The sequence below is a fragment of the Callithrix jacchus genome, chromosome 7 (assembly GCF_049354715.1).
Source record: "Callithrix jacchus isolate 240 chromosome 7, calJac240_pri, whole genome shotgun sequence".
Taxonomy (NCBI): domain Eukaryota; kingdom Metazoa; phylum Chordata; class Mammalia; order Primates; family Cebidae; genus Callithrix; species Callithrix jacchus.
Window position 1 is genome coordinate 49,693,910 of NC_133508.1, and position 26,323 is coordinate 49,720,232.

Sequence of the window (26,323 nt, forward strand, 5' to 3'; positions counted from 1 at the left end):
TCCTGACTCAGCCTCCTGAGGAGCTGGGACTTCAGGCATGCATCACCACCCCCAGCTAATTTTTGTATTTTTAGTAGAGACGGGGCTTCACCATATTGGCCAGGATGGTCTCAATCTCTTACCTCGTGATCTGCCCACCTCAGCCTCCCAAAATGCTGGGATTACAGGTGTGAGCCACCACACCTGGCCTGGTTTTAATAATAGGTCATATATTCCATTGGTCTGTATTTGTGAAATGCCAAACTCAACTGATTTATTTTAAAAAAGAAAGAAAGGCCAGGCACAGTGGCTCACACCTATTACCCCAGCACTTGAGGAGGCTGAGGCAGGTGGATCACTTGCGCCCAGGACTTCAGACCAGCCTGGCAACATAGCGAGACTCCATCTCAACAAAAAGTACAAAAAAAATTAACCAGGTACGGTGGCATGCCTGTGATCCCACCTACTCAGGAAATTGAAGTGGGAGAATTGCTTGAGTCCAGGAGACAGAGGTTGCAGAGAGCCATGATTACACCACTGCACTCCAGCCTGGGTGACAGAGCGAGACCCTGACTCAAAAAAAAAGGATTGTGGTGTTCTATTGTTTCGGTTGTTTCTAAATGCCCTTCCTAGCAGTTTCATTGCACTTTAAGTTGCATGCTATTCAATTCACCCATTCAGAGTATATGATTCAATGGGTTTTTTAAATTAGTTGTGAATATTTTCATCACCTGAGAGCAAACCCTGCACTTGTTAGCAGTCTGCGCATTCCCCTTGCCCCTGACTCCAAGCAACCACTGATCTCCTTTCTGTCTGTAGATTTGCCTGTTTTGGATATCTAAAAACCTTCTAAATACTTATGGAATCATAGTGTTATTAGAACTAACAATCAAGTAATTGACCAGTAATTTCTATACATATCTGGGATGAAGGCAAGAGATAAGGACAAACCAAGTATTGTTTCTCCTCTGCCCTCAGACGCCACTCACGCAACCCCGCTGACACTGATGTGTGGAGGCTGTTTTCCCATGCACCTAGCAAGCAGCCTCCAGCGGACACCTGCTGGGTATCCTCTAGTTCAGTGCCAACACTGTCTACCTGATGATGTCAGATCAGGCTGAGGACTCTGTCCTAAGATACTGTTTCCACTTCAGATGCTAGTTAAAAGTAGCAGACAGGCAGGCCAGATGTGGTGGCTCATGCCTGTAATCCCAGCACTTTGGGAGGCTGAGGTAAGCAGGTTGCTTGAGCCCAGGAATTTGAGACCAGCCTGGGCAACATGGTAAAACCCATCCCCACAAAAAGTTAAAAAAATTAGGCTGGGTGCAGTGGCTCATGCCTGTACTTCCAGTGCTTTGGGAGGCCAAGACAGGTGGCTCACGAGGTCAAGAGATCAAGACCATCTTGGCCAACATGATGAAACCCCGTCTCTACTAAAAATACAAATATTAGCTGGGCATGGTGGAGCGCACCTGTAGTCCCAGCTACTCGGGAGGCTGAGGCAGGAGAATTGCTGGAACCTGGGAGGTGGAGGTTGCAGTGAGCCGAGATTGTGCCACTGCACAATGACACAGTGAGACTCCATCTCAAAAAAAAAAAGAATTAGCCAGGCCTGGTGGTGTGCACCTGTAGTCCCAGCTACTCAGGAGGCTGAGGTGGGAGGATGGCTTAAACCCAGGAATTGGAGGTTGCAGTGTACTGAGATTGTGCCACTGCACTCCATCCTAGGTGATAGAGAAAGAAAGGAAGAGAAGAGAGAGGGAGGGAGGAAGGAAGGAAAAAAGAAAAGGAAGGAGGGAAGGAAGGAAGGAGAGAAAGGGGAAAGAAAGAAGTAGGTTGTCACCTGTATTTCTCAGCAACTGGCAGTGAATTGAAGGTTCATAGGACTCCTTCCTCCAGTGTGATTAATTTGCTAGAGCGGGTCAGAAAACACAGAAACGCTACTTATGTTTGCTAGTTTATTAATAAAGGATATCACAAAGGATACAGAAGAACAGCCAGATGGAGAGAATCAATGAACGTGGGAGGGGGTGCGGAGCTTCCATGCTCTCTCCAGGCCCGGTACCCTCCAGGAACCTCGAAATGGTCAGCTATCTGGAAGCTCTCTGAACCTTGTCCTTTTGGAGTTTTATGAAAGCTTTTTTATGCGGGTGTGATTGATGACATCATCAGCCCTTGGTTATGAGCTTAACCTTCAGCTTCTGTCTCCTCCCTGGAGGGGTGGGTGTCTAGCCCCGATAATCCTGCCTTGGTCTTTCTGGTGACCAGCCCCTTTTCTGAAGCTATCTAAGGGCCCCCACCCACCACTCAACTCATGAGCAAACAAAAGATACACGATCTCAAAAAAAAGGAAAAAAGACAAAGTATGTATGTGTATGTGTATCGCTGGGGCTTAGAAAATGATACCTGGAAATATGGTGCTTTGATACACTGAATGAAAGCAGCAGCCTCTGGGGTCTCTCTGACCCTCTCCACCCTCACCCTTTGTCTCTCCCAGAGCACAGGATGAGGCTCTTTTCTGCAGTTCCCTTATCTGCTAGAAACTGGACCCAGCAAAGAGGAACACAGTTGTCTTTGATTCCTTCCCTGAAATGTTGTTAACCAGAGAACAATAAAACTCATCTCACAGAGGAGAGTGAAGACCAGACAACATACCTAGATCCCAGACAAACTGTTCCAAACCGTCATCTGTTCACTGTCCCATTCAATTTCCAAAGAGAATCTTTCACAAGATAATGTCTGCCTCCCAGATCCACTCATTCCCCACTAGAAATTATTTCCTCCCACATCCCCAAATCCCCTTCCCCTGTGAAGAAGAGCATAGAAGCATCTGTGCCTCACTGGGGTTGTTGGGTGATCATTCTGCAGTTCCCCTGTGCAATGCATGCTAAATAAGTCTGTATGCCTTTGCTCCCATTAATCTGCGTTTGTCATTTCACTTTCAGCAGACCTTCAGAGGGTGGAAGGGGAAGCTTTTCTTCTTTGCTGCTACTATATATGTGCATCTATACATACATGTTTAATCATTTATGGATGAATCTAGTTTACTGTGTTGTTTTTTTTTTTTTGTTTTCCGATCAGTCAAAAAGATGATTTTTTTTTTAGGACGGGGGGATGGAGTCTCACTCTGTCACCCAGGCTGGTGTGCAGTGGCACAATCTCGGCTCACTGCAACCTCCGCCTCCTGGGTTCAAACGATTCTCCTGCCTCAGCCACTCTAGTAGCTGGGATTACAGGTGTGCACCACCATGCCTGACTAATTTGTGTATTTTTGGTAGAGACAGGTTTTCACCATGTTGTCCAACCTGGTTTCAAACTCCTGGCCTCAAGTGATCCATCTGCCTCAGCCTTCCAAAGTGCTGGAATTACAGATGTGAGCCATCGCACCCAGCCGATAATTTTTTTTTTTTTTTTAATCCTGCCTCAGGTTTATTTGTACAAATAGCACAGGAGGACCCCAGCCCCATGCAGATGGCAGCCCCAGGGGAGTCACACCAGTCCTTCTGTCCTCATATTGGCAGACAAAGATATCTATTCTGAAGCCTTTGTAGGGACCTGGGCACCTTTGAGAGCCTGAGCTGGAACTGAAACTGGAGCTGAAGTCTGGGCCTTGGTTTGATCCTTGGCCTTGGCCTTGACCTTGACCTTTGGCCGGCAGAGCCTGAGCCCCTTGGTAATGCGTGCCCGAGCACGCTTCCCAAGCTTGGGGTGGGCAATGTAGGCAAGTCGATCGAGCTTGCGGCTGATACCCTTTGGGATCTTGGGCTTAACCTCCTTGGGCTTTCCGAGGGCCTTGATGGCCTTGGCACATGCACTCATGGCCTTGGCATTGTTGGCCTGCATCTTCTTTAGGCCCTTCTTGTTGTGCTTCTTGGCAAAGCGCATGTTCCTCAGGAACTTGGGGTCCACCCCCTTAAGAGACTCGTATCTTTGTGATCGGGGTTTCTTGATACCATTTCTGTGCCATTTTCGGGACTGGTTGTGTGTGGTGTGGTTCTTGGACTTGGCCGTGTCCAAGCCGCGGTTCCTGAAGCTCCTAGGACCGCGATAATTTTTTTTTAATGTAAAAAAGCACACCATGTGTGCTGTGAGAATTTCAGACAACACCCAGAAATGATCATCTCCCTAAACACTACCCCATGGATGTTTTCCCACTGCAAATGCTAACATACACATAATCCTAATTTTGTTTAATCAAAAAGGGGTATTATACTTTTAATTCTCCATCTTGCTTTATTTTTAAATTGCATCCTGCTCTTTTGCTGAATAATTTTTGGACATTTTCTGTATCTTTCTGTAAGACTTAACTATAATCATTTTATTGGTATATAGTTTTCTATATTTGAATGTATGATAATTGATTTACTCAGTCACCTGTTGGTACTTCAGAACTCATAAAAAAGGAATTTTGACTAACTCTAGAAAGTCATATAGATGGAATAAATTGTCACTCATCACATGTTTGGCTGATGTGAAACTATTTCCTGGGAGTGTGGCCGCCACCCAGCCCATGTCCAGCTGACGTGGGTAGGAACAGGTTGTGGAAAGGAGAGCTCATGGCTGACCATTTTTCTTTGTTGCCAAACTGTCTTTTTTTTTTTTGAGATCGTGTCTCGCTCTGTTGCCCAGGGTGGAGTGCAGTGGCACAATCTTGGGTCACTGCAACCTTCGCCTCCCAGGTTCAAGCAATTCTCCTGCCCTATCCTCCCAAGTAGCTGGGATTACAGGCGTGCTCCAACACTCTCAGCTAACTTTTGTATTTTTGGTAAAGACTGGGTTTCACCATCTTGCCCAGGCTGGTCTTCAACTTCTGGCCTCAAGTGATCTTCCTGCCTCAGCCTCCCAAAGTTCTGGGATTACAGGCATGAGTCACTGCACCCAGCCCAGACTGTTGCTTCTCTAACAAGACAGAACTAAAATTATTTCCTTTGAATTGTTTCTCTAAATGTCTTGGTGTACCTGCAACTTGCTTGCAGGATTTCTGTGTTCTGCAGTACATGTTGTAAAGGATTCTGCTTTAGATGGAGAAGTTTTAGGAGCCGAGCTGAATCTGTGCCTCTTCCTAACATAAAGGTGAAATTGCTTTTAAAAGTAGTTTCCATATTAGTTTGTTTTGTGACTAACCTCATTTTCATAGGCACTTACTACAAAAGATAACTATAACCAATTGACATTCTAAATTAATTTGGTTCTGGCTGAAACTTTTGTTCACATTTGATGGAGTAAGTTTCATAAAAGGCTGATGATAGCTGAAGGTCTTTAAGTATTTTGCCAGAACAGGAAGTTTAAAAATAGGTGATTAGGCCGGGCTTGGTGGCTCACGCCTGTAATCCCAGCACTTTGGGAGGACAAGGCAGGCGGATCACCTGAGGTCAGGAGTTCAAGACCAGCCTGGCCAACATGGTGAAACCCTGGCTCTACTAAAAATATAAAAATTATCTGGGTGTGGTGGTGGGCACCTGTAGTCCCAGCTACTCAGGAGGCTGAAGCAGGAAAATCACTTGAACCTGGGAGGCGGAGGTTGCAGTGAGCTGAGATCTCGCCACAGCACTCCAGCCTGGCGACACAGCAAGACTCCGTCTCAAAAAAAAAAAAAGGTAATTAAAAAATTATCTTACAGAATGAAGTATGAACCTAAAGCAGCACTGCTCAAATTTTAATGTGTCACCTGGGGCTGCAGGTCAGCAGAGTCTAAGATGCTGCATTTTGTTTTGTTTTTGAGACGAAGTCTTGTTCTGTCACCCGGGCTGGAGTGCAGTGGCGTGAACTCAGCTCACTGCAACCTCCACCTCCCAGGTTCCAGCGATTCTCCTGCCTCAGCCTCCTGAGTAGCTGGGACTACAGGTGCATGCCACCACACCTGGCTAATTTTGCATTTTTGGTAGAGATTGGGTTTCACCATGTTGGACAGACTGGTCTTGAACTCCTGACCTCAGGTGATCCACCTGCCTTGACCTCCCAAAGTGCTGGGATTATAGGCATGAGCTATAATCTCGCCTGGCCAGATTCTGCATTTTCAACGAGCTCCTGGGTGCTGCAGGTACCACTGCTCTGCCCACCCACAGGAACCCAGAGTAGCAGCAACCCAGAGGTTTGTCCCTTTGCAGATCTTTGCACCTGACGTGACTTTCTGACTCTACCTTTGCATCTTTTCAGAGTTTGGATTATGATCGCTGTATCAATGACCCTTACCTGGAAGTTTTGGAGACCATGGATAATAAGGTGAGTCTCACAATTCTTCATCTCTGGGGATCAAATCAGTCTTAACACAGCATTTTTTTCTCTTCTAAAAGCCCCAGTAAATATCTTTACCCCTTGTTTTTTGAACCTTTTCATGTGACCTAGGCAGACCTCACTTTATGCGCTTTGCTTAATTGCCCTTCCCAGATGATGCAGTTTTTACAGATTGGAGGCTGGTGGCAATCCTGTGTTGAGCAAGGTGCCATTTTTGTAATAGCATGCATTTTGTTTGCATTTTTTAGCCATAAAGTGCTTTTTAATCAAGGTATGTACTTTTTTTTAGGCATAGGCTATTGCACACTTAATAGATTACAATATAGTGTCAGCATAACTTTTATATGCATTGAGAAAGCAAAACACTCATGTGACTCACTTTATTGTGATATTTGCTTTATTATGGTGGTCTGGAACCACGCCCAGGCTATCTCCACGGCAGGCTTTTGTTGACATTTATTACCTAGACCTTTATCCTGCCAACCAGACTACCCTATCAGTGCACCTTGCCCAGCCTCTTAAGAGCTCATCATTTTTGCACTCTGAAGCACCTGAAATGCCAACATCATCTTTGCTGTGCCTGCTCTCCACGTGGAATTTAGTTTAAAACTGGCGAGCCAAGATGTGTTCCTTCCCCGCTGCCATCATAACCCTGTAAACTGAATCATTCTTTTCCTGTGTGTACAGAAAGGTCGAAGGTATGAGGCGGTGAAGTGGATGGTGGTGTTTGCCATTGGAGTCTGCACTGGCCTGGTGAGGAGGCAGGGCCTGGAGGGATGGTGGGCCATAGGGATAGATGGGCTTACAGGGAAAGCGCTGGCCTGGTGAATAACGTTGTCATTGGTCATTATAATAACATTTGTCGTTATCATCAAGAGTGCCTTTTCTTTCTTTCTTTCTTTCTTTCTTTTTTTTTTTTGCAGTTTTTCACAATTCCCCTGCTTTTGCTCTGTGAAATGAAAGTGAGACATGTGGCTACGGTGCCCTTTAGGCGCTCAAAGGTTTGGGCAGGACTTATCTTTTATGATATGATTATGGATCATAATCTGTAATCTACATAATAAACTAGTTAACATAGCTCCCTAGTGGGTAGGTAACGTATTGGATAGAGTACATAATGGATGTTAAAGTCACTTTTTAAAAAAAATTTAAATAGAGACAGGGTCTCGCTTTGTCACCCTGGCTGGAGCACAGTGGCATGATCATAGCTCACTGCAGCCTTGACCTCCTGGGCTCAGGTGATCCTCCCATCTCAGCCTCCTGAGTGGTTAAGACTATAGACGTGCATGAGATTGATCTTAGGGAAAAAGCAAAATCATGGGTACGGAACTGTGAACATGGCGCCCTTCGTTTAGCACAGTGTGCCAGTGAACAAGGTGGTACACCACAGATCCTGATCTCACGTGGGGAGTTTATTGTGCTGTCCTGGGATCCTCCCTGCACGTTGCTAATGTTATCTAGAAGGTAGAGCCAGCAGCTGTGAGTGGAGAGGTATGCCCGAGTGAACAGAGTTCATGGAGGCAGCAAATTCACAGGTGAATCACAGGCAGGGCAAGATTGGAAACGTGGGCAAGATGAAGAGAGCAAAAAGTCTGGAACCAGAACTGCTGACTTACATTGTTAAATATGAAGAAGAGAAGCTGGAAGAGTCAGCATCAGTCAAAATGATCCATGTCAAATCTGATTCTGGTCCGTACAGTATTGGGATAGGGTATCTGTCCTCAGTAGCAGCCTGTTTACCTCCTTTCTTTTGACCTGGCCACAAGCCTCCTGCTTGACTTGACATGATATGCCTGGAAAATGTACATATGTGTTTAGTATATATAGCTACAGGTGCTAACCACAGTTTTTTATGGCATGCATCAAATTTTTATTGTGGTAAATTGACAAGTAAAGGAGCATCTTACTAGGCAAGACTGACGGCCTTCAGAAGCCCTCTTCGGTGACTTTCTGATGGAAACCATTTTTGGGAAACTTGGGTTGATTTCTTGTTTTATTTAAATCTCAGGGTGTTATGCCAGGCACAGTGGCTCACACCTGTAATGCCAGCATTTTGAGAGGCCAACACAGGAGGTTTGCTTGATCCCAGGAGTTTGAGACCAGCCTGGGCAACATAGGGAGACCCTGTCTCCTTAAAAATTAAAAAATAAAAAAAAAAGAGGCTGGGTGCGGTGGCTCACACCTGTAATCCCAGCACTTTGGGAGGCCAAGGCAGGTGGATCACAAGGTCAGGAGATCGAGGCCATCCTAGCTATATGTTTCTGGTTGTGAATTTCTCTATAATAAGCTTAATCATTAGGCCTCTAGTTGTTAGTGTTTATGCTTCGTTTATAACAAACTCTTTTGAACTACCACATTTGTCCACTACAGGTTGAGTGTCCCTTATCAGAAAATCCAAAATGCTCCAAAATTCAAAACTTTTTGAATGCCGACAACATGCTTGCGGGAAATACTCATTGAAGCATTCAGATTTTGAATTTCAGATTTTTGAATTTAGGATGTTTAACCAGTGTAATATAAATTTTTTTTTTTTTTTAAATCTAAAATCCAAAACACTTCTGATCCCAAGCATTTCATTTAAGGGATACTCAAGCCGAAGCAAATTTAGCTCCTACCCTTGTATTTTAGGAAGGCAGATCCGCCTTTATGACATAGCACTCCTCACTCTTGCCCATTGATGCATGGCCACTTATGACTTCAGTATTAAAAAGCCTCCAGGCATTGGCTTGAGGGAAGGCCAGAGTTAAAGACAAGAAGTCTTTGATCCTAAATTCATAAAATTAGAAGTATTTCTAGTTCTCCTTGAAGCCCTGAGCACTTTGGAGAGCGGAATGGTGGAATTCGGTTGTTTTCTCTACCCAGAGTAACCATGGACTATAAGATGGTTTTTTTTTTTTTGAGACGGCGTTTTGCTCTTGTTACCCAGGCTGGAGTGCAATGGCGCAATCTCAGCTCACCGCAGCCTCCACCTCCTGGGTTCAAGCAATTCTCCTGCCTCAGCCTCCCAAGCAGCTGGGATTACAGGCACGCACCACCATGTCCAGCCAATTTTTTGTTTTTTTAGTAGAGACAGGGTTTCACCATGTTGACCAGGATGGTCTCGATCTCTTGACCTCGTGATCCACCCGCCTCAGCCTCCCAAAGTGCTGGGATTACAGGCTTGAGCCACCGCGCCCGGCCTATAAGATGGTTTTAAGTCAAGCCTGGCACAATGGACTGTGCCTGTAGTCCCAGCTATTTGGGAGGCTGAGGCAGGAGGATCTCTTGAGCCCTGGTGTTCGAGGGCAGCCTGGGCAATATAGCAAGACTAAGACCCCATATAAAAAAAAGATTTTTAAGTCAAAATAATGAATTATAAAATAGAACCTGCTACTAACAAACGTGCAAAAAGCACATACACCTAAATGCATGTTGTGTTTTAAAGCAAGCTTGTCCAACTCTTGGCCCAACACAGATTTGTGCACTTTCTTAAAACATTATGAGATTTTTTTGAGATTTGCAATTTTTTAGCTCATCAGCTGTCGTTAGTGTATTTTATGTATGGCCCAAGACAATTCTTCTTCCAGTGTGGTCCAGCGAAGCCAAAAGATTGACACACCTGTGTCTGTAGTCCTTCTTGGTCTCACATCTTTTTCTGCATCTGCTTCCCTCCTTGTTTTCCGTAGCTTTACTCAACTTAGCTGTACCCTCTGCCTTTGTTCTTTGGAGGGGCAGTGGGGCCAGGCTGGAGAAGGAATCTCCTCTTCCTGTGCTTTTCTGCTGCACATTCACTTGCTGCTGGCTGGTGACCAGCCTCCGTCCCTGCAGTAGGGGAGGAAGTGCTTTCAAGAGAAGCACACCTGTACTATACCTGTACTATACCTGTACTGCCCTTGGAAATAAGGCTGTGTCATGGATCTCTTGCTCTTCACAGGTGGGTCTCTTTGTGGACTTTTTTGTGCGACTCTTCACCCAGCTCAAGTTTGCAGTGGTGCAGACGTGTATCCTTTTCACAGTTCCTGGTGTTCATGGACTTCAGTGGTCGGCAAGATGCTTTCTTGTGTAAAAATGGGTTTAACAGTAACAGTGAAATTAGAAGGGCCACTTACTCAGCTTTAATATTTTTAATTATCACTGAAGGACACAAAAGAAAGACTTTAATAAACAAAGACACATACCCATGTTCGTGGTTGATAAGACTGCAAATGCTACAGAGATGCCTGTACTTCCAATCTGTAAATTTACTTCCAGTTTCAATCAAAGTACCAGTAGAATTTATTGTGGAACTCAAAAGTTCTTTCTAAATTTTTATAGAAAAGTAAAGGGCCAAAAGTAGTTAATACAGTCCTGAACAACGAGAAAGTGGACTTGACCCTGCCAGATATCAAGTCTGATAAAATTAAGAAGTTTGGGGAGTTAGGGAAAAAAAATCATAAAATATATAGTCATTGAAATTGGTCATATTGGTGCAGGAGTACCTAGGCAGTGGAAAAGAGTAGAGAAGCCAAAACTGCTCCTCAATTCGTGGAACTTTGGTGAAAGTTACAAATCAGTGAGGGAGTGATGAATGATTTAAGAAAAGAAGCTGTGTTATTTAATAAATACAAGGTAACACATCTCTGTAGTCCCAGCTACTTAGGAGGTGAGCCCAGGAGTTTGAGGCTGTAGTGCGCCATGATTGTGCCTGGGCAAAATAGCAAGACTCTGTCTTAAAAAAAAAAAGATGCTGGAACATTGGTGATCCAAATGGAAAAAGAGTTCTATTCCTATTTCGTACTATAAATAAAGATAAATTCCAGATGAAGATATAAATATGCCAAACAAAACTTTAGGAGACTCTGTGTTGTCAAGAGTAGGGAATAATTTCTTAAAACTCCAGAAGGCACAGACTCTAAGAAAAAACATCAGTGGCCGAGTGCAGGGGCTCCCACCTGTAATTCCAGCATTTTGGGAGACTGAGGCAGGAGAATCACCTGTGGTCAGGAGTTCAAGACCAGCCTGACTCACATAGTGAAACCGCATCTCTACTAAAAATACAAAAAAATTAGCTGGACATGGCAGCAGGTGCCTGTAATCCCAACTACTGGGGAGGCTGAGATGGGAGAATCACTTGAAACTGGGAGGTGGAGGTTACAGTGAGCTGAGATCACACCTTTGCACTCCAGCCTGGATGACAAGAGCAAAACTCTGTCTCAAAAGCGAAACGAAACAAAACAAAAAAATCAACTCGATCACATCAAAGTACATATTTACAAAGACAAAAACTCCAAATAACAACAATAAAACACCATAAATAAGTGAAAAACAAGTTCACAGCTTAAGAGAAATTATTTACTATGCATTTAAGAGGCAGATAATTAGTATCCAGAATACGGGAAGAGGGTGGGCACGGTGGCTCATGCCTGTAATCCCAGCACTTTGGGAGGCTGAGGCAGGCAGATAGATCATGAGGTCAGGAGTTTGAGACCAGCCTGGCCAACATGGTGAAACCCTGTCTCTACTAAAAATATAAAATCAGCCGGGCATGGTGGCACACACCTGTAGTCCCAGCTACTCAGGAGGCTGAGCCAGGAGAGTCCCTTGAACCTGAGCTGGGGAGGTTGCAGTGAGCCGAGGTTGCACACTACTGCACTCCAGCCTGGGTGACAGAGCGAGACTCCAACTCAAAAAAAAAATAAAATACAGGAAGAACTGTGCAACTCAATAAGAAAAACAGCAGATGGTCCAATAGGAGGAAAACGAGCAAAGGTTGTGAACTGTAATTCTCCAAAGATGAAAACTGAGTGGCCAGTAAACCTCTGGAAAAACCAAGGTACACATTCCTATGACTTACAGATTCCTCTTACAGATGTGAACCTTAGACATGTACAAGGGTGATAATTATAGCTTTGTGATAGCAAAAAGCTAGAATCACCAAAAGGGAGAATGGAAAAATTGTGGTGCATTCATATGGTATCATTTGAGACATCATGTCATTTCTGTAGGTTGTAAAACAAATAGTTTTGGGCAGAAGTGAAAGTGAACGAATCACAGAGCTGTGTGTATCAACATGGCTAATTCTCAAAAACTAATGTTGAGAAAAAGGAAGTTATAGAATATCCAAGTGCTGTGCAGGGCAGTATAGACACTTCTGAAATATGCGTAATAATTTCAAGTTAGTGGTGTCTCCCAGGGGAGAGAGGAAGGTTCTGTTTTGTTTTGTTTCTTAAAATGGTTTTGAAAGTTTTATTTAAAAAAAAAAATACCTGGAGCACATATGGCATATTGTTGAGATTTGTTAAAGCTAAGGTTGTGAGGGTATGGGTGCTTTTTGCTTTTTATAATGTTTGAAGTATTTCCTAATGTTGAAGACATCTCAAACAATGTTTTTTTTAGAGATGAGGTCTCACACTGTCACCTACGCTGGAGTGCAGTGGTGCAGTGACAACTCACTGCAGCCTCAGCCTCCCAAGCTCAAGTGATCCTCCCACCTCAGCCTATTGAGTAGCTGGGACCACAGGCATGTGCAGCTACTTGAACCACCATGTCAAGCTAATTTTTGTTTTTCTAGGGACATTGTCTCACTATGTTGCCCAGACTTGGCCTCCAACTCTTAGGCTCCAGTAATGCTCCTGCCTCAGCCTCCCAGAGTGTTGGGATTACAGGCATGAGCCATCACACCCGGCCATCTCAGGCAATTAAAAAAAATTTTTATATATGAAGAAAAAGTGCACTCAGCAGCCAGCATGATCCAAAGGAGAAGTGGTGAAAGGGACACCCCTCAGCTGATGAACACAGTTTCCTTAACCCAGTTTCTGCAGCGGTGGAGGAGTGCAGCCAGAAAGGCTGCCTCGCCCTGTCTCTCCTTGAACTCCTGGGTTTTAACCTGACCTTTGTCTTCCTGGCAAGCCTCCTTGTTCTCATTGAGGTGAGGTGGTTTGGATTCACCTGCTCATTTATGAGGTTTTAGAGTCCTGCACTCCTTTTTCCCACCTCCTTTCAGAATGTCAGGAAACAGAATGTAGATTCCTGCAGAAAGTGGCTTCTTGTTCACTAAAGGTAAAGGTTTCACTCTCTAGGGAGATTAAAGAGGAAAAATCCAGATTAGGATGGTGGGTCTCAACCTTGGGAGTACATTAGAATGCTCTGGAGAACTTTTTCAAAAACATACTTAAACTGAGCCCCAGCTCTAACATATGAGAACCTCTGAAATTGAGGTGACTGCATTGATTGTTGAGAGGCTCCCAGGTGATGCTGACTCACAGGGAATTGTGCAGATTCTGGTGGGAGGAAAAAGGGTATAAGGGTTGGAAACAAAACTGTTGGGCGCCATGCTCACTACCTGGGTAACAAGATTATTCATATCCCAAACTCAGCATCAGACAGTGTACCGTTGTAACAGACCTGCACATGCACTCCCTGAATCTAAAAGAAAAGTTGAAATTATTTTTCTTTGAAAAAATGCAAGTCCAGCTGGGCACGGTGGCTCATGCCTGTAATGAGCACTTTGGGAGGCTGAGGCAGGCAGATCGCCTGAGGTCGGGAGTTTGAGGCCAATGTGACTAACATGGAGAAACCCCATCTGTACTAAAAATACAAAATTAGCCAGGTGTGGTGGCGCTCACTTATAATCCCAGCTACTCGGGAGGCTGAGGCAGGAGAATCACTTGAACCCGGGAGGAAGAGGTTGCAGTGAGCCGAGATCACACCATTACACTCCAGCCTGGTCAACAAGAGCAAACATCTCAAAAAAAAAAAAGAGTGCAAGTCCTCCCATTGCCCCTCAGACCTGAGTCAGATCCTCTGGAGTAGGGCCCAGCAGCTGTGGGTTAGCAAGCCCTCTAGGTGATGCTGATGCTACTGATGAAGGTAGCCAGCTCTCCCTCTTCTACTGCTCAGGTTGTTGAGGGTAAGCTGGAGAACCAGTGGATTTTGGGTTTATGGCTATGCCTGCTCTCTCCCGTCAGCCGGTGGCAGCAGGTTCTGGGATACCTGAGGTCAAATGCTATCTGAATGGCGTGAAGGTGCCAGGAATTGTCCGTCTCCGGACCCTGCTCTGCAAGATCCTTGGAGTGCTGTTCAGTGTAGCTGGAGGTAAGAAGGGTCCAACTTGTATCCTTCAAATACTCAAGGGGCAGAGATGATATGAAGCAAGATGTATTTCAATTACTAGATTTGGACTTCAGGGCCCAGCCTCAAACAGCTGATGTCTGTAGTTTTTGTTGATGGGCTATTTTTTAAATGGAGACGCTGTATGTTACCATTCAGAAACCTGACACACACCCTTCAGTTTTGAAGTGGCCATCTTGTTAGTTTGTGGAATTCGCTTTTGGCAAAATTAGCAAGGTTTTTGTGTCAACAGCCAGAAAGTAAATATTTAAGGCTTTGTGGGCCAAGAATCAGAATGGAAGCTCTTATGTAGGTGCTTATATAACTATTTACATGTGTCCACTTATGAACGTAAAACCCATTCTTAGTTCTCAGGCTGTGCAAAAACAGGCAGGGAGCTAGTGGTCCTGGCCCATGGGCTGTTGTTTGCTGACACACAGTTTAGAATGTAGAGTGTTTTCTAGCAAGACTTTAAATGGAGCTTGTTTAGTGGGAATTTGGCTTTCTCTTATAAAGTCTTAGAATCATCCCTGTTTCGTTGTCACTAGAGAGATTTTTGTAGCCTAGGTCCCCTGACCCAGGGGCATTTCTGCGCTGACTGGCAGTCTTCCCTTTTTCACCCTACCCAGGGCTCTTTGTGGGGAAAGAAGGTCCCATGATCCACAGTGGTTCGGTGGTGGGAGCTGGCCTGCCTCAGGTAAGATGGGCTGGGGAGGGTATGGGCCTCCTGGGCAGGCCAAGTGGGAGGTCTGTGGGTGCACTGGGCCAAATCCATTGGGACACTTTGGCATCATGTTGGAACCTGGTGCCATTCTGGTTTGATGTGAAAACGATGTGTCTTATCTCTCAGGAAAGGGCATAACTTATACTTGGAAGTTTTAATGATGCCCTGCTGAGTCCTAGGACCAGAAATGGGACATAGAGAAAAACGATGACACAGGCGGATGAAAGTCACTGGATGCTTCTGCAGCCATTGCAGGGCACCTCCATGTGGGGTGGCTGGGTGGATCATCTGAGTGCTGTCAGATCCAAGAGGCGTGAAGCATCAACGACGATGGTTTCAGGCACAGTTCCATGCTGATTCTAGTTGGCGTGGCACAGTCATAATGACAGCTGCTAGTTAAGTGGTCTGTGTGCCAGACGCTGCATATACTAAATTCTTTCTCCTTATGGCCACTTTAAATGATTCTTTTTTATCATTACCCCCATTCTCAGATGGGGAAACTGAGGCTTAGAGAGGTTGAGGAACTAGCTTAAGATCCCAAAGCTCCCATTCTTAGGGGCTGCGGGTTGCAGAAGTCTCAGTTCCTTGTGAACCATCACTCGGAGTCATTTCCCTCTCCAGTCCTGAGAAGAGGGACTTATGGTCGGGTACAGTGGCTCACGCCTGTAATCCCAGCACTTTGGGAAGCCGAGGCGGGCGGATCATTTGAGGCCAGGAGTTTGAGACCAGCCTGACCAACATAGTGAAACCCCATCTCTATGAAAAATACAAAATTAGCCAGGTGTGGTGGCACGCTCCTGTAATCCCAGCTACTCAGGAGGTTAAGGCAGGAGAATCATTTGAACCTGGGAGGCGGAGGTTGCAGTGAGCCAACATAGTGCCACTGCACTCCAGCCTGGCGACAGAACGAGACTCTCTTAAAAAAAAGTTATTGTGGTTGGGAGCCTCTAAGGTGATTCTTTGTTCCAGAGCTCATCTTTTGGTCTCTCTCCTGCCACTGCCTCAAGCAGCAGCCCTGGCAGAAATAAGCCAAGTGGTGGAAGGAGGCCAGGCGTGGAGTGGGCATCAGCGTGCACCATTGTGGAGCCGACTGCGGACAGCTCTGGCCCCTTCTCCCCTGGTGCTGCTGAGCAGGGTGGGCTTGGTCTTCTGCAGCAGATTCCACGTCCCCTTCCTTTGGCTCAGCCATTTCCCATTTTTTCTGACTTGCTGACTCTGCACAAAATGAGATTTTAGAAGGTCCTAGAAATTTGGGGGCAGGAAAAATAAGCTCATCTCAAGGGTGAGGGGTAATCTTTTTTTCCAAGTTTTTAAATGTTATTTTTCAAGATGGAGTCTCCCTTTATTGCCCCAGGCTGCAGCGCAAAGGCGTGATCCGGGCTCCCTACAGCCTCTGTCTCCGGGTTCAAGCAACTCTCCTGCCTCAGCCTCCCGACTAGTAGGGATTACGGGCGCCCATCACTCCCAGCTAAATTTTGTATTTTTAGTAGAGATGGGGTTTTGCCGTGTTGGCCAGGCTGGTCTCCAACTTCTGACCTTAGGTGATCCACCCGCCTCAGCCTCCCAAAGTGCTGTAAGTTACTGGGTACTGGTGGTGTTTGGTTAATGAGTAGGTTCCTTAGTGGCTCTCTTTTCTGTAAGTTACTGGTTACAGGTGGTGTTTGGTTATGAGTAGGTTCCTTAGTGGCTCTCTTTTCTATCTCTTTTCTGTAAGTTACTGGGTACAGGTGGTGTTTGGTTATGAGTAGGTTCCTTAGTGGCTCTCTTTTCTGTAAGTTACTGGGTACAGGTGGTGTTTGGTTAATGAGTAGGTTCCTTAGTGGCTCTCTTTTCTCTCTTTTTTCCATAAGTCACTGGGGTACTGGTGGTGTTTGGTTAATGAGTAGGTTCCTTAGTGACTCTCTTTTCTATCTCTTTTCTGTAGGTTACTGGGTACTGGTGGTGTTTGGTTAATGAGTAGGTTCCTTAGTGGCTCTCTTTTCTCTCTCTTTTCTGTAAGTTACTGGGTACAGGTGGTGTTTGGTTAATGAGTAGGTTCCTTAGTGGCTCTCTTTTCTCTCTCTTTTCTGTAAGTTACTGGGTACAGGTGGTGTTTGGTTAATGAGTAGGTTCCTTAGTGGCTCTCTTTTCTCTCTCTTTTCCGTAAGTCACTGGGGTACTGGTGGTGTTTGGTTAATGAGTAGGTTCCTTAGTGGCTCTCTTTTCTATCTCTTTTCTGTAGGTTACTGGGTACAGGTGGTGTTTGGTTAATGAGTAGGTTCCTTAGTGGCTCTCTTTTCTCTCTCTTTTCTGTAGGTTACTGGGTACAGGTGGTGTTTGGTTAATGAGTATGTTCCTTAGTGGCTCTCTTTTCTCTCTCTTTTCTGTAGGTTACTGGGTACAGGTGGTGTTTGGTTAATGAGTATGTTCCTTAGTGGCTCTCTTTTCTCTCTCTTTTCTGTAAGTTACTGGGTACAGGTGGTGTTTGGTTAATGAGTAGGTTCCTTAGTGGCTCTCTTTTCTCTCTCTTTTCTGTAAGTTACTGGGTACAGGTGGTGTTTGGTTAATGAGTAGGTTCCTTAGTGGCTCTCTTTTCTCTCTCTTTTCTGTAAGTTACTGGGTACAGGTGGTGTTTGGTTAATCAGTAGGTTCCTTAGTGGCTCTCTTTTCTCTCTCTTTTCTGTAAGTTACTGGGTACAGGTGGTGTTTGGTTAATGAGTAGGTTCCTTAGTGGCTCTTTTCTTTTGCTTTAGTTTCAGAGCATCTCCTTACGGAAGATCCAGTTTAACTTCCCCTATTTCCGAAGCGACAGGTATGGAAAGGTTAGAAATTGGGGTTTTTTTTGGGAGCAACATGTTCATGCACCGCTGCTCAGACTCAATCTTGCTCTAGCCTGGCACAGTGTCCCCTGCCGGAACGCTGCATGAAACACCCTTCTGTGGGAGAAGGGGGTGGGATTTTAACTTTTCTTCTGGAAATAAGAAGCCAAAGCATCAGGCTGGCACTGTGACTTTTATTTTGTCATGGCATAAGGCCTAGAAGCATCTCAGGCAAATGAAGATGGTCCCAGATTGAAAACCCAACCCAGAAAGGCCACAGACAGGCATCTTCACAGGAAGGCATTTTGTATTCCCGTGAGTCACCTGGTCAGCGACCTTCCTGGGTCAGAAGGTGCTCTTAGACTTTTTAGCCCTGTGTGAGATGTGTGTGTTACTGACATGCACACCTTGTAATAAAGCTCTTTCAATCAGAGGCCCGGTTTAGAGTCATGGACCACCTTCTCGTGGTAGTCCTCCAACTTCTGCACATACCCAGCAGGCACCTTGATGTTTTTACTGATGCTGGGGTTTTCTGGAAGGAAGATCCGGTGGGAACATGGTGCCGCAGTGATCTCACCGATCTTTGATCTTCCCCCTGAGCTGGGGCTAAGGTTCTGTGATCACAGAAAACACAGATGTCAGGAGCTCCTGTTCCCAGGTGGAGTAGCTGCCGTGCCAGAGGGGACTCTGGTGCCGAGATGTGTGACTCTCAGGTGAGCACGCTCGTGGCAGAGGCTGCCTCACCAGGGACCTGCCCTTCCAGGATCCCTGCCCATTCATTCATAGGCGTGAAAGAAAATGTTCATGATAAGGAAGTCAGAAACCACCTTCTGTGGGCTGAGAGCCCTTTATTGGATAACTCATCTCTTTCTCTCCTCTCCTCAGAGACAAGAGAGACTTTGTATCAGCAGGAGCAGCTGCTGGAGTTGCTGCAGCTTTCGGGGCCCCGATTGGGGGTACCTTGTTCAGTCTGGAGGAGGGTTCGTCCTTCTGGAACCAGGGGCTCACATGGAAAGTGGTGAGGAGGACCTTCAGTGAAAGCCACTTCCCAGACTTAACCACACAGCCCCCAAGTTACACTGGGTGTCCCTTATTCGGTACATGGAATGGTCGTTTTGATAAGACTGGGGGGGGTCAACTGGATCAGAAACAGCTTTGCTCTTGTGTACATGAGCTCTACTCTCTATACTTCTCATTTCAGTACCCTCCCCATCCCCAAACAATAAACCCCAAATCAAACTGCTGTTTTCCCTTTTTTTTTTGAGATGGAGTCTCACTCTATTGCCCAAGCTGGAGGGCAGTGACACAATCTTGGCTCACTGCAGCCTCTGTCTCCCGGGTTTAAGCAATTCTCCTGCCTCAGCCTCCCGAGTAGCTGGGATTATAGGCATGTACTACTGTGCCCAGCTAATTTTCTTATTTTTAGTAGAGACAGTTTCACCATGTTGGCCAAAGCCAGTCTTGAACTCCTGACATCAGATGATCCGCCTGCCTCAGCCTCCCAAAATGCTGGGATTACAGGCGTGAACTACTGCGCCCAGCCTTGTTACCCTGTCTTGATGAACCACCTGATATGAAAATGTGAAACTGGCTGTTGTCCTAAAGCAGGAAGTGACGGGGCCTGGACTGGAGCCCGTCTCCTCCCTGGGAGCAGGGCGTCCTTCCCTGTGCATTGATCCTTTTGGTGCAAGGTCTGCTCTGTAAAGGCTCTAAATAGGCTCTCATGGTAGAGTAGGCTGCTGGAATGGAAACTTCGTAAAGCCCGATCTAGAGTTGGTCACACTTGGGTGTATCTACTGCAGGGGTTACCAGATCCCTGTACCCTGATGTGGATTCTGCAGGTGTCTACGTAGAGCAGTGGGTACCAAGAGGAAGGGTTGGGAGAGTATGGCATGCCACTCCTGAACCTTCTTGTCTTTTGTCACCTTTCCCCTAGCTCTTTTGTTCCATGTCTGCTACCTTCACTCTCAACTTCTTCCGTTCTGGGATTCAGTTTGGAAGCTGGGGTTCCTTCCAGCTCCCTGGATTGCTGAACTTTGGCGAGTTTAAGGTATGTTTTGTCCTTTCTCCCAGGATTTCTAATTTGACCCATGAGAATTTCCTCTTAAGTGAAGGACCAGAGAGAAGTGAGCAGAGGGCTAGGTACAGCTTCCAGGGTGCGTCTCGCCCTTTAGCCTCCGCATGCGGGAAGGCAGCCCCACTCTTGCTTCTGTCTTCTCTTCTGTCTCTTCAGGTGCTCATGGCTGCTATGGTTTTTCTCTCCCTCTCCATTTCCCCTTCTCTCAGTGCTCTGATTCTGATAAAAAATGCCATCTCTGGACAGCTATGGATTTGGGTTTCTTCATCGTGATGGGGGTCATTGGGGGCCTCCTGGGAGCCACATTCAACTGTCTGAACAAGAGGCTTGCAAAGTACCGTATGCGCAACGTGCACCCGAAACCTAAGCTCGTCAGGTATCTGCGCAGTCGCCTCCCCCAAGCCTGCGGTGGCTCCCTGAGCTTGGTGTGGGCTGAGCCATCTCTCCCGAGGAGCAGACCCTGCCTCCATCGTTTTGGTTTCTCATCTAAGATCGAGAATCTAAACATGGCCATGCGTTTGTTCTACTTGACAGGCCAAAGGGCTGACCCAGTTTAATTTATGTCAGGGTTTCTGGTTGACTCCCAGCCTGTCCTGACTTGCCACTGAGACACATGACAAGGTCAGAAGGGTCACCGTGGTCCTGCCGAGTGGCATGTTCTCAGAAGACTTCTTGTCCCAGGACTTATAATGGAAACCATTTCATTCCTTGGAGAGAGATGATGTGGACGTAGCAGCCCACTTTGCCCACTTTTTAGAAACAAATAGCTGGAATACAGCAAATCACTGATAAATTCTGCACACGTGTGGACTGACCGGGGCTGCTGTGAATGCTTTTGGGGGAAGTTGGGGTTGGGGGTAGGCAGGGTTATATTCTGAATTCCTGAGATCAGAGCTTCTTTCTGTGGCATTATAATAGCTGTGCTTTGCCTCCTAGAGTCTTAGAGAGCCTCCTGGTGTCTCTGGTAACCACTGTGGTGGTGTTTGTGGCCTCGATGGTGTTAGGAGAATGCCGACAGATATCCTCTTCGAGTCAAATCGGTAATGACTCATTCCAGCTCCAGGTAACCCCAGTGCACCTGCTACCTTTATCCCATACCCACGAGGAAGAATCCCGAAATGCGTGACTTTCCTCTGTTGAGAACTAATCGATGTATTGGGTTCCCCTCCCATACCCATACCCGAAGCTAAGAGATACAGGAATTTGTCGACATCTTTTTACTCAAGAGAAGGTGCACCCCAAATGCCCTCTGTCTTTGCCACTTCTGTTAATGACTCTGGCATCATAGAGGGGAACTCCTCTCTGTTGAACAAAATTCATGGGAAACAGCCACTCAGGAAGCAGACAGCAAGGTGCTTTCCGAGCTCCAGTTACTCTTCTACCTCCCCTCACCTGAAGGGGCCATGGCCCAGAGGCTTAGCACTCACCTCATTGCCTCTATGGCTATGCCAGTCATTGTTGAGATGAGAGGAAAAAATGTCTGCATTAGGGCAAGGAGGCTCCTCTCTTCCCAGCATCCTCTGCCTCTTCCTGGCATTGGGTCCTTTATCTCTCAATGCTATTGAGAGAATAGGCTTGCCTGTTGAGAGAAAAAGTGCAGAAGAAGCCCTTCTGCACGTCTCCTTTTTCTTCTTCGGCGGGTGCGGTATTTTCCAGAGGCTTTCCCTGAGGAGCAGGTCTCATAAGGTAGTCCAGGGAGCTTAATCCACCCTGTTTTTTTTGGTCCAAGCCAGTGGCTCTGAGAACTATACCTGTGGCTCAGTGAGTCAGCTAGATGTATGATTCCAGGTCTTGGATGCAAACAGGTGAGTGTTCTGTAAGTGCCGTCGGCCTTCCACATCCGTGGGTCCCGCATCCATGGAATTACTTGGGGTCAGCCAACTGTGGATCACATATATTCAGGATGCAAAAAATAAAAAATAAGACAACAGTAAAAAACAATGCAAATAAGAAATAGTACAGTATAAGTTATTCACAGAGCATTTACGTTGTCCTAGGGTATTGTAAATAATCTAGAGATGATTTTAAACTGTATAGGAGGGCCTCCATAGATTATATGCAGATATACACCATTTTGTGTCTGGGACTTGAGCATCCTGGATTTTGGATTTTGGTATCCATCAGGAGTGTGGACCCTATCCCTGGTGAATACTGAGGGTAACCACTTGAATCTCTCAGATCCCTATTGGGGCCCTTACTTGGAGAACAGCCTCTTCAGTGTCCCCAGTTTTATATATATATATGTATACACACACACACACACGTATACACACAGTATATATGTGTGTGTAAATTATTTGTATATGTTTTTGCTTTTTCTTTTTTTTTCCTTTGGTTTCTTTTTGGGAGGGAGTCTTACTTTGTCACCCAGGCTAGAGTGCAGTGATACAATCTTGGCTCACTGCAACCTCCGCTTCCCAGGTTCAAGCAATTCTTCTGCCTCAGCCTCCTGAGTAGTTGGGATTACAGGCACCCGCCACAGCCAGCTAATTTTGTATTTTTGGTAGAGACAGGGTTTTACCAAGTTGGCCAGGCTGGTCTTGAACGCCTGACCTCAAGTGATCCACCTGCCTTGGCCTCCCAAAGTGCTGGGATTACAAGTGTGAGCCACCGCCCCCATCCTGGTTTATATATTTTGAAACGGTCGAGGGAAAAAAAAGAATTTGCCACAGAGACTGTATGTCACTGACAAACTCTAAAATATTTACTGTCTGGCTCATTATGGAAAAGTTTGCCGACCCCTATTACTAGTTATTCCCAAGCCCAGCTCGTTACCAGACAGATACCTTGATGCATGTGATTAAAAACATACAAAAACTGATTCTGTGCTCAGATGAGCTAAAAATTAAATTTGCTTCTTTATCTTTTTAGAGACAGGATCTTATTCTGTCACCCAGACTGGAGTACAGTGCTATGATCATAGCTTTCTATAACCTCAAATTTCTGGGCTCAAGCTATCTTCCCATCTCAGCCTCCCAAGTAGCTGGGACTACAGGTACATGCCACCACATCCAGCTTGTTTCATAGAGACAGGATCTCGCTATGTTTCCTGGGCTGGTCTCAAACTTCTGGCCTAAAATGATCTCCGGCTTTGGCCTCCCATAGTGCTGGAATTACAGGCGAAAGCTACAGCACCCAACCTAAATATGTTCCTTTAGTACAGAACTTCTAAGGCCTTATTCCAGTAAGTGTTATAAGTGTTTGATGTCTTTATTGTGTACCAGATACTCCACTGAGTACTTTACATGATTTCATTTAATTCTTACCAGCACTGTGGTGGCCAGTAGCTGTACCCCCATTTGATAGATGAGGAGACTGAGGCACAGTGTGGTCTTGACCAACAACCTTCAGCCAGTCATATATAGTGAGAGGGTAGGTATTGTTGCCATTTTATAGATGAAGAAACTGTCACAACATGAAATACTTCTCCAAGTCACTAGAGAGTGGCAGAGTTGGAGACAAAGCCACCTGAGTTTGGAGTCTGTGCTCAGCTTTTAGCAGACACACTGATTTCCAAGAATTGCTAGGATGTTTCTTAATACAGTTGACCACAGGACTCTTTCCAGAAAGCCTCCAGGACTGAACTTCCTCCAGACAGTTTGGGAAGCACTGCATGCGATGAAGCCATCAGCTCAGCTCATCCCCTGTGCACTCCACGACGCTGGGGCTCTGCATATGGCTCACCTGTGCCAGGTGCTGCCAGTCAGCCATGCCGTGCTGTTTCCAAAGCATCCTGCATCCCTTATTGCCCAGCCCACTTCACCTGGCGGGGTCATACAAACCACCCACTGGTATTGTCAGTACATCCATATAAGAGCATCTCCATAGCATCCTCAATAGAATGTCATCCAGGAGAAACCGATAGTCTTGATTAACCTTTGTACTAACACTCCCTATTTGGAGGCACAGCGATAGGTGTGAAGTAGAGCTTTGTACCGTTGTATACTGTCAACTAGAAAATAAAACAGCACACTTGAACCACCCTTGCCCTCTAGCAAGTCAGGTAGAACCAGGATCCCATCTTCCCACACAGAATGATGGAATGATGGCAAGAAAATGAGGTCTGAAATCTGTAGAAGTAGGCATAGTCTGTTTTTCTGTTTGGGTTCTGTTCCCCAGATGGGGCTTAGGAGGAGAGGCAGACTGGAGGACTGGGTCTACTCTCCAGGCATTGGTGGGTTTTCTTTTTCAGCAAATTTGGGTGCTTTTTTTTTTTTTTTTTTTTTTGTTAGCAAAATCAAAGGCTTTTTCCATTTGGAAACAGAGTTGGGGCTTTCGGTCAAGGGGTGCCCTGGATTTTCCTCCTCAGATCCCTATCGACTCTCAGTCACTCGCTTTCACCTGCCTCATCTTCCCTCCAGTCGAAGGCTCTCAGGACAGGCTTCCAGCAGCATCACTTACAAAGTTAGCACCGGGAAAGGAAGCAGAGCCAAACTCATGGTGAATCAGTCATAGTGACATTTTCATCATGAGTGTGGTTGAACAAAGACCCTCATCCCAATTCTTTCATCTATGCATTTGAATGTAAAGAACACACTTGCATGCATGGCTGCCATTGGTAGAGATCTGTTTTTGCCCTGTTTGATTGATAGGGAAGGCTGTTTAGCCACCTGTTCCAGGCCCAGCTGGAGACATCCCACTTGAAGACTCAGTCAGGTGTCCTTGTGCTGACTTTCTGATTCCTTCTTAGGTCACATCAGAAGATGTGAATTCAAGTATCAAGACATTTTTTTGTCCCAATGACACCTACAATGACATGGCCACACTCTTCTTCAACCCCCAGGAGTCTGCCATCCTCCAGCTCTTCCACCAGGATGGTGGGTATCTGCACTACAGCCCATCCCTGGGCAATTGCTATCATCTCAGACACAGCCAGGCTTGCCCTTCATTCTGAGCAAGACCAGGACTTCTTTGTAGTGCCCATCCAGACAAAAGATCGGTTTCTGCCTCCAGTGTTGGAAGGGGAGCTGGCGTGGGGTCTGGTGGGCCTTGGCAGGCATCTGGTAGAGGGACTCAGGTCGGTTCTTCTCTTGCAGGTACTTTCAGCCCCGTCACTCTGGCCTTGTTCTTCGTTCTCTATTTCTTGCTTGCATGTTGGACTTACGGCATTTCTGTTCCAAGTGGCCTTTTTGTGCCTTCTCTGCTGTGTGGAGCTGCTTTTGGACGTTTAGTTGCCAATGTCCTAAAAAGGTATTCTGTGTGTACGTGTGTGTGCACGTGTGTGTGTTCATGCATCTGTGCCTATGCATGCATGAATGTGCATAGGCACAAGAGTGTGAGCTCTAGGTCCCCGCTACAGCCTGCCAGAGTGATTCAAAGCCACGTTCTTGGTGTTTTCCTTTACTAGCTACATTGGATTGGGCCACATCTATTCGGGGACCTTTGCCCTGATTGGTGCAGCAGCCTTCTTGGGCGGGGTGGTCCGCATGACCATCAGCCTTACGGTCATCCTGATCGAGTCCACCAACGAGATCACCTACGGGCTCCCCATCATGGTCACACTGATGGTGAGTACACTCCCTCCAGGCCTCCGTCAGGCTTAGGGCCAAGTTCACCCCACAAGACCTATTTTTAGGTCTTCCTTTTGTGTTTCAGGTGGCCAAATGGACAGGGGACTTTTTCAATAAGGGCATTTATGATATCCACGTGGGCCTGCGAGGCGTGCCACTTCTGGAATGGGAGACAGAGGTGGAAATGGACAAGTAAGGCCATGATTTTGCTCATGTCCCAGTTTCAGAATGTGCAGGCTCTAAGGCCTAAGGAATGTTAGTATTAGGATAGGAAACAGTAGTTCACATTTCTTGGGCTGAAGAAAGTAGCACATTCATTCCTGAGCCTGTGTGAGAACATGGAGCAGCCCATGGACTGGGGGCTGGGGGACAGGGAAGGGGACATGGGCACTGTAGGGACTGCAGTGGGCAGAGCCGCTTCATGGTGGTTTGGCTCCCATGGCATTCCAGTTAGATATGAGGTGAGGTCTCTGGATCAAGTTGTGATGTGATCGAATGTTTCAACTAAGAGTATGCCAAGCCCCAGGAGTGAGAATAGCCTGTTTCACATGTGCCCACCAGAATGCCCTGCTGCCAGCCGTGATTATTCTGGGCATAATCACCTCATCACCCGCCTACTAATCCATAGGTATCCTGGGCTTTCTGTGTCTAGAGAGCAGGCAAGGCCCTTACGGCTAATGCAGGGGCCAGCAAGCCATTTCTGTGGAGGGCCAGACAGGAGGCTATTTTCAGCTTTCCAGGCTGTATGGTCTCCGTCACGACTACTGGAGTCCGCCATTGCAGCAGGAAAGCAGTGAGCACGATGGACTTGATCTGTGGGCCATGACCTGATCTGAATGGGGACCCAAATGTTGTTGTTGTTGTTGTTGTTGTTGTTGTTGTTGTTTTTTTTGAGACAAGATCTCACTCTGTTGCCTAGGCTGGAGTACGGTGG

General features: G+C 46.2%; 1 protein-coding gene across 4 annotated transcripts in view; it reads left to right on the top strand.

Moving 5' to 3' along the window:
- The window catches only part of CLCN6 (chloride voltage-gated channel 6), a 40,024-nt gene that overhangs the window by 6,053 nt on the left and 7,648 nt on the right, over nt 1–26,323 (top strand). For all 4 annotated transcript variants that reach the window (XR_621562.5, XM_009000411.5, XM_035307750.3 and 1 more), the window contains exons 3-17: nt 6,136–6,201; nt 6,901–6,966; nt 10,127–10,193; nt 12,993–13,099; nt 14,139–14,265; nt 14,910–14,977; nt 17,737–17,795; nt 18,688–18,820; nt 19,739–19,852; nt 20,089–20,255; nt 20,816–20,942; nt 24,570–24,696; nt 24,916–25,069; nt 25,227–25,386; nt 25,475–25,581. Coding sequence is in view for 3 of the 4 variants with exons in the window: in XM_009000411.5 (XP_008998659.1) it covers nt 6,136–6,201; nt 6,901–6,966; nt 10,127–10,193; nt 12,993–13,099; nt 14,139–14,265; nt 14,910–14,977; nt 17,737–17,795; nt 18,688–18,820; nt 19,739–19,852; nt 20,089–20,255; nt 20,816–20,942; nt 24,570–24,696; nt 24,916–25,069; nt 25,227–25,386; nt 25,475–25,581 (1,649 nt within the window). In the remaining variant the exon portion in view is untranslated. The remainder of the gene's footprint in view (nt 1–6,135; nt 6,202–6,900; nt 6,967–10,126; nt 10,194–12,992; nt 13,100–14,138; nt 14,266–14,909; nt 14,978–17,736; nt 17,796–18,687; nt 18,821–19,738; nt 19,853–20,088; nt 20,256–20,815; nt 20,943–24,569; nt 24,697–24,915; nt 25,070–25,226; nt 25,387–25,474; nt 25,582–26,323) is intronic.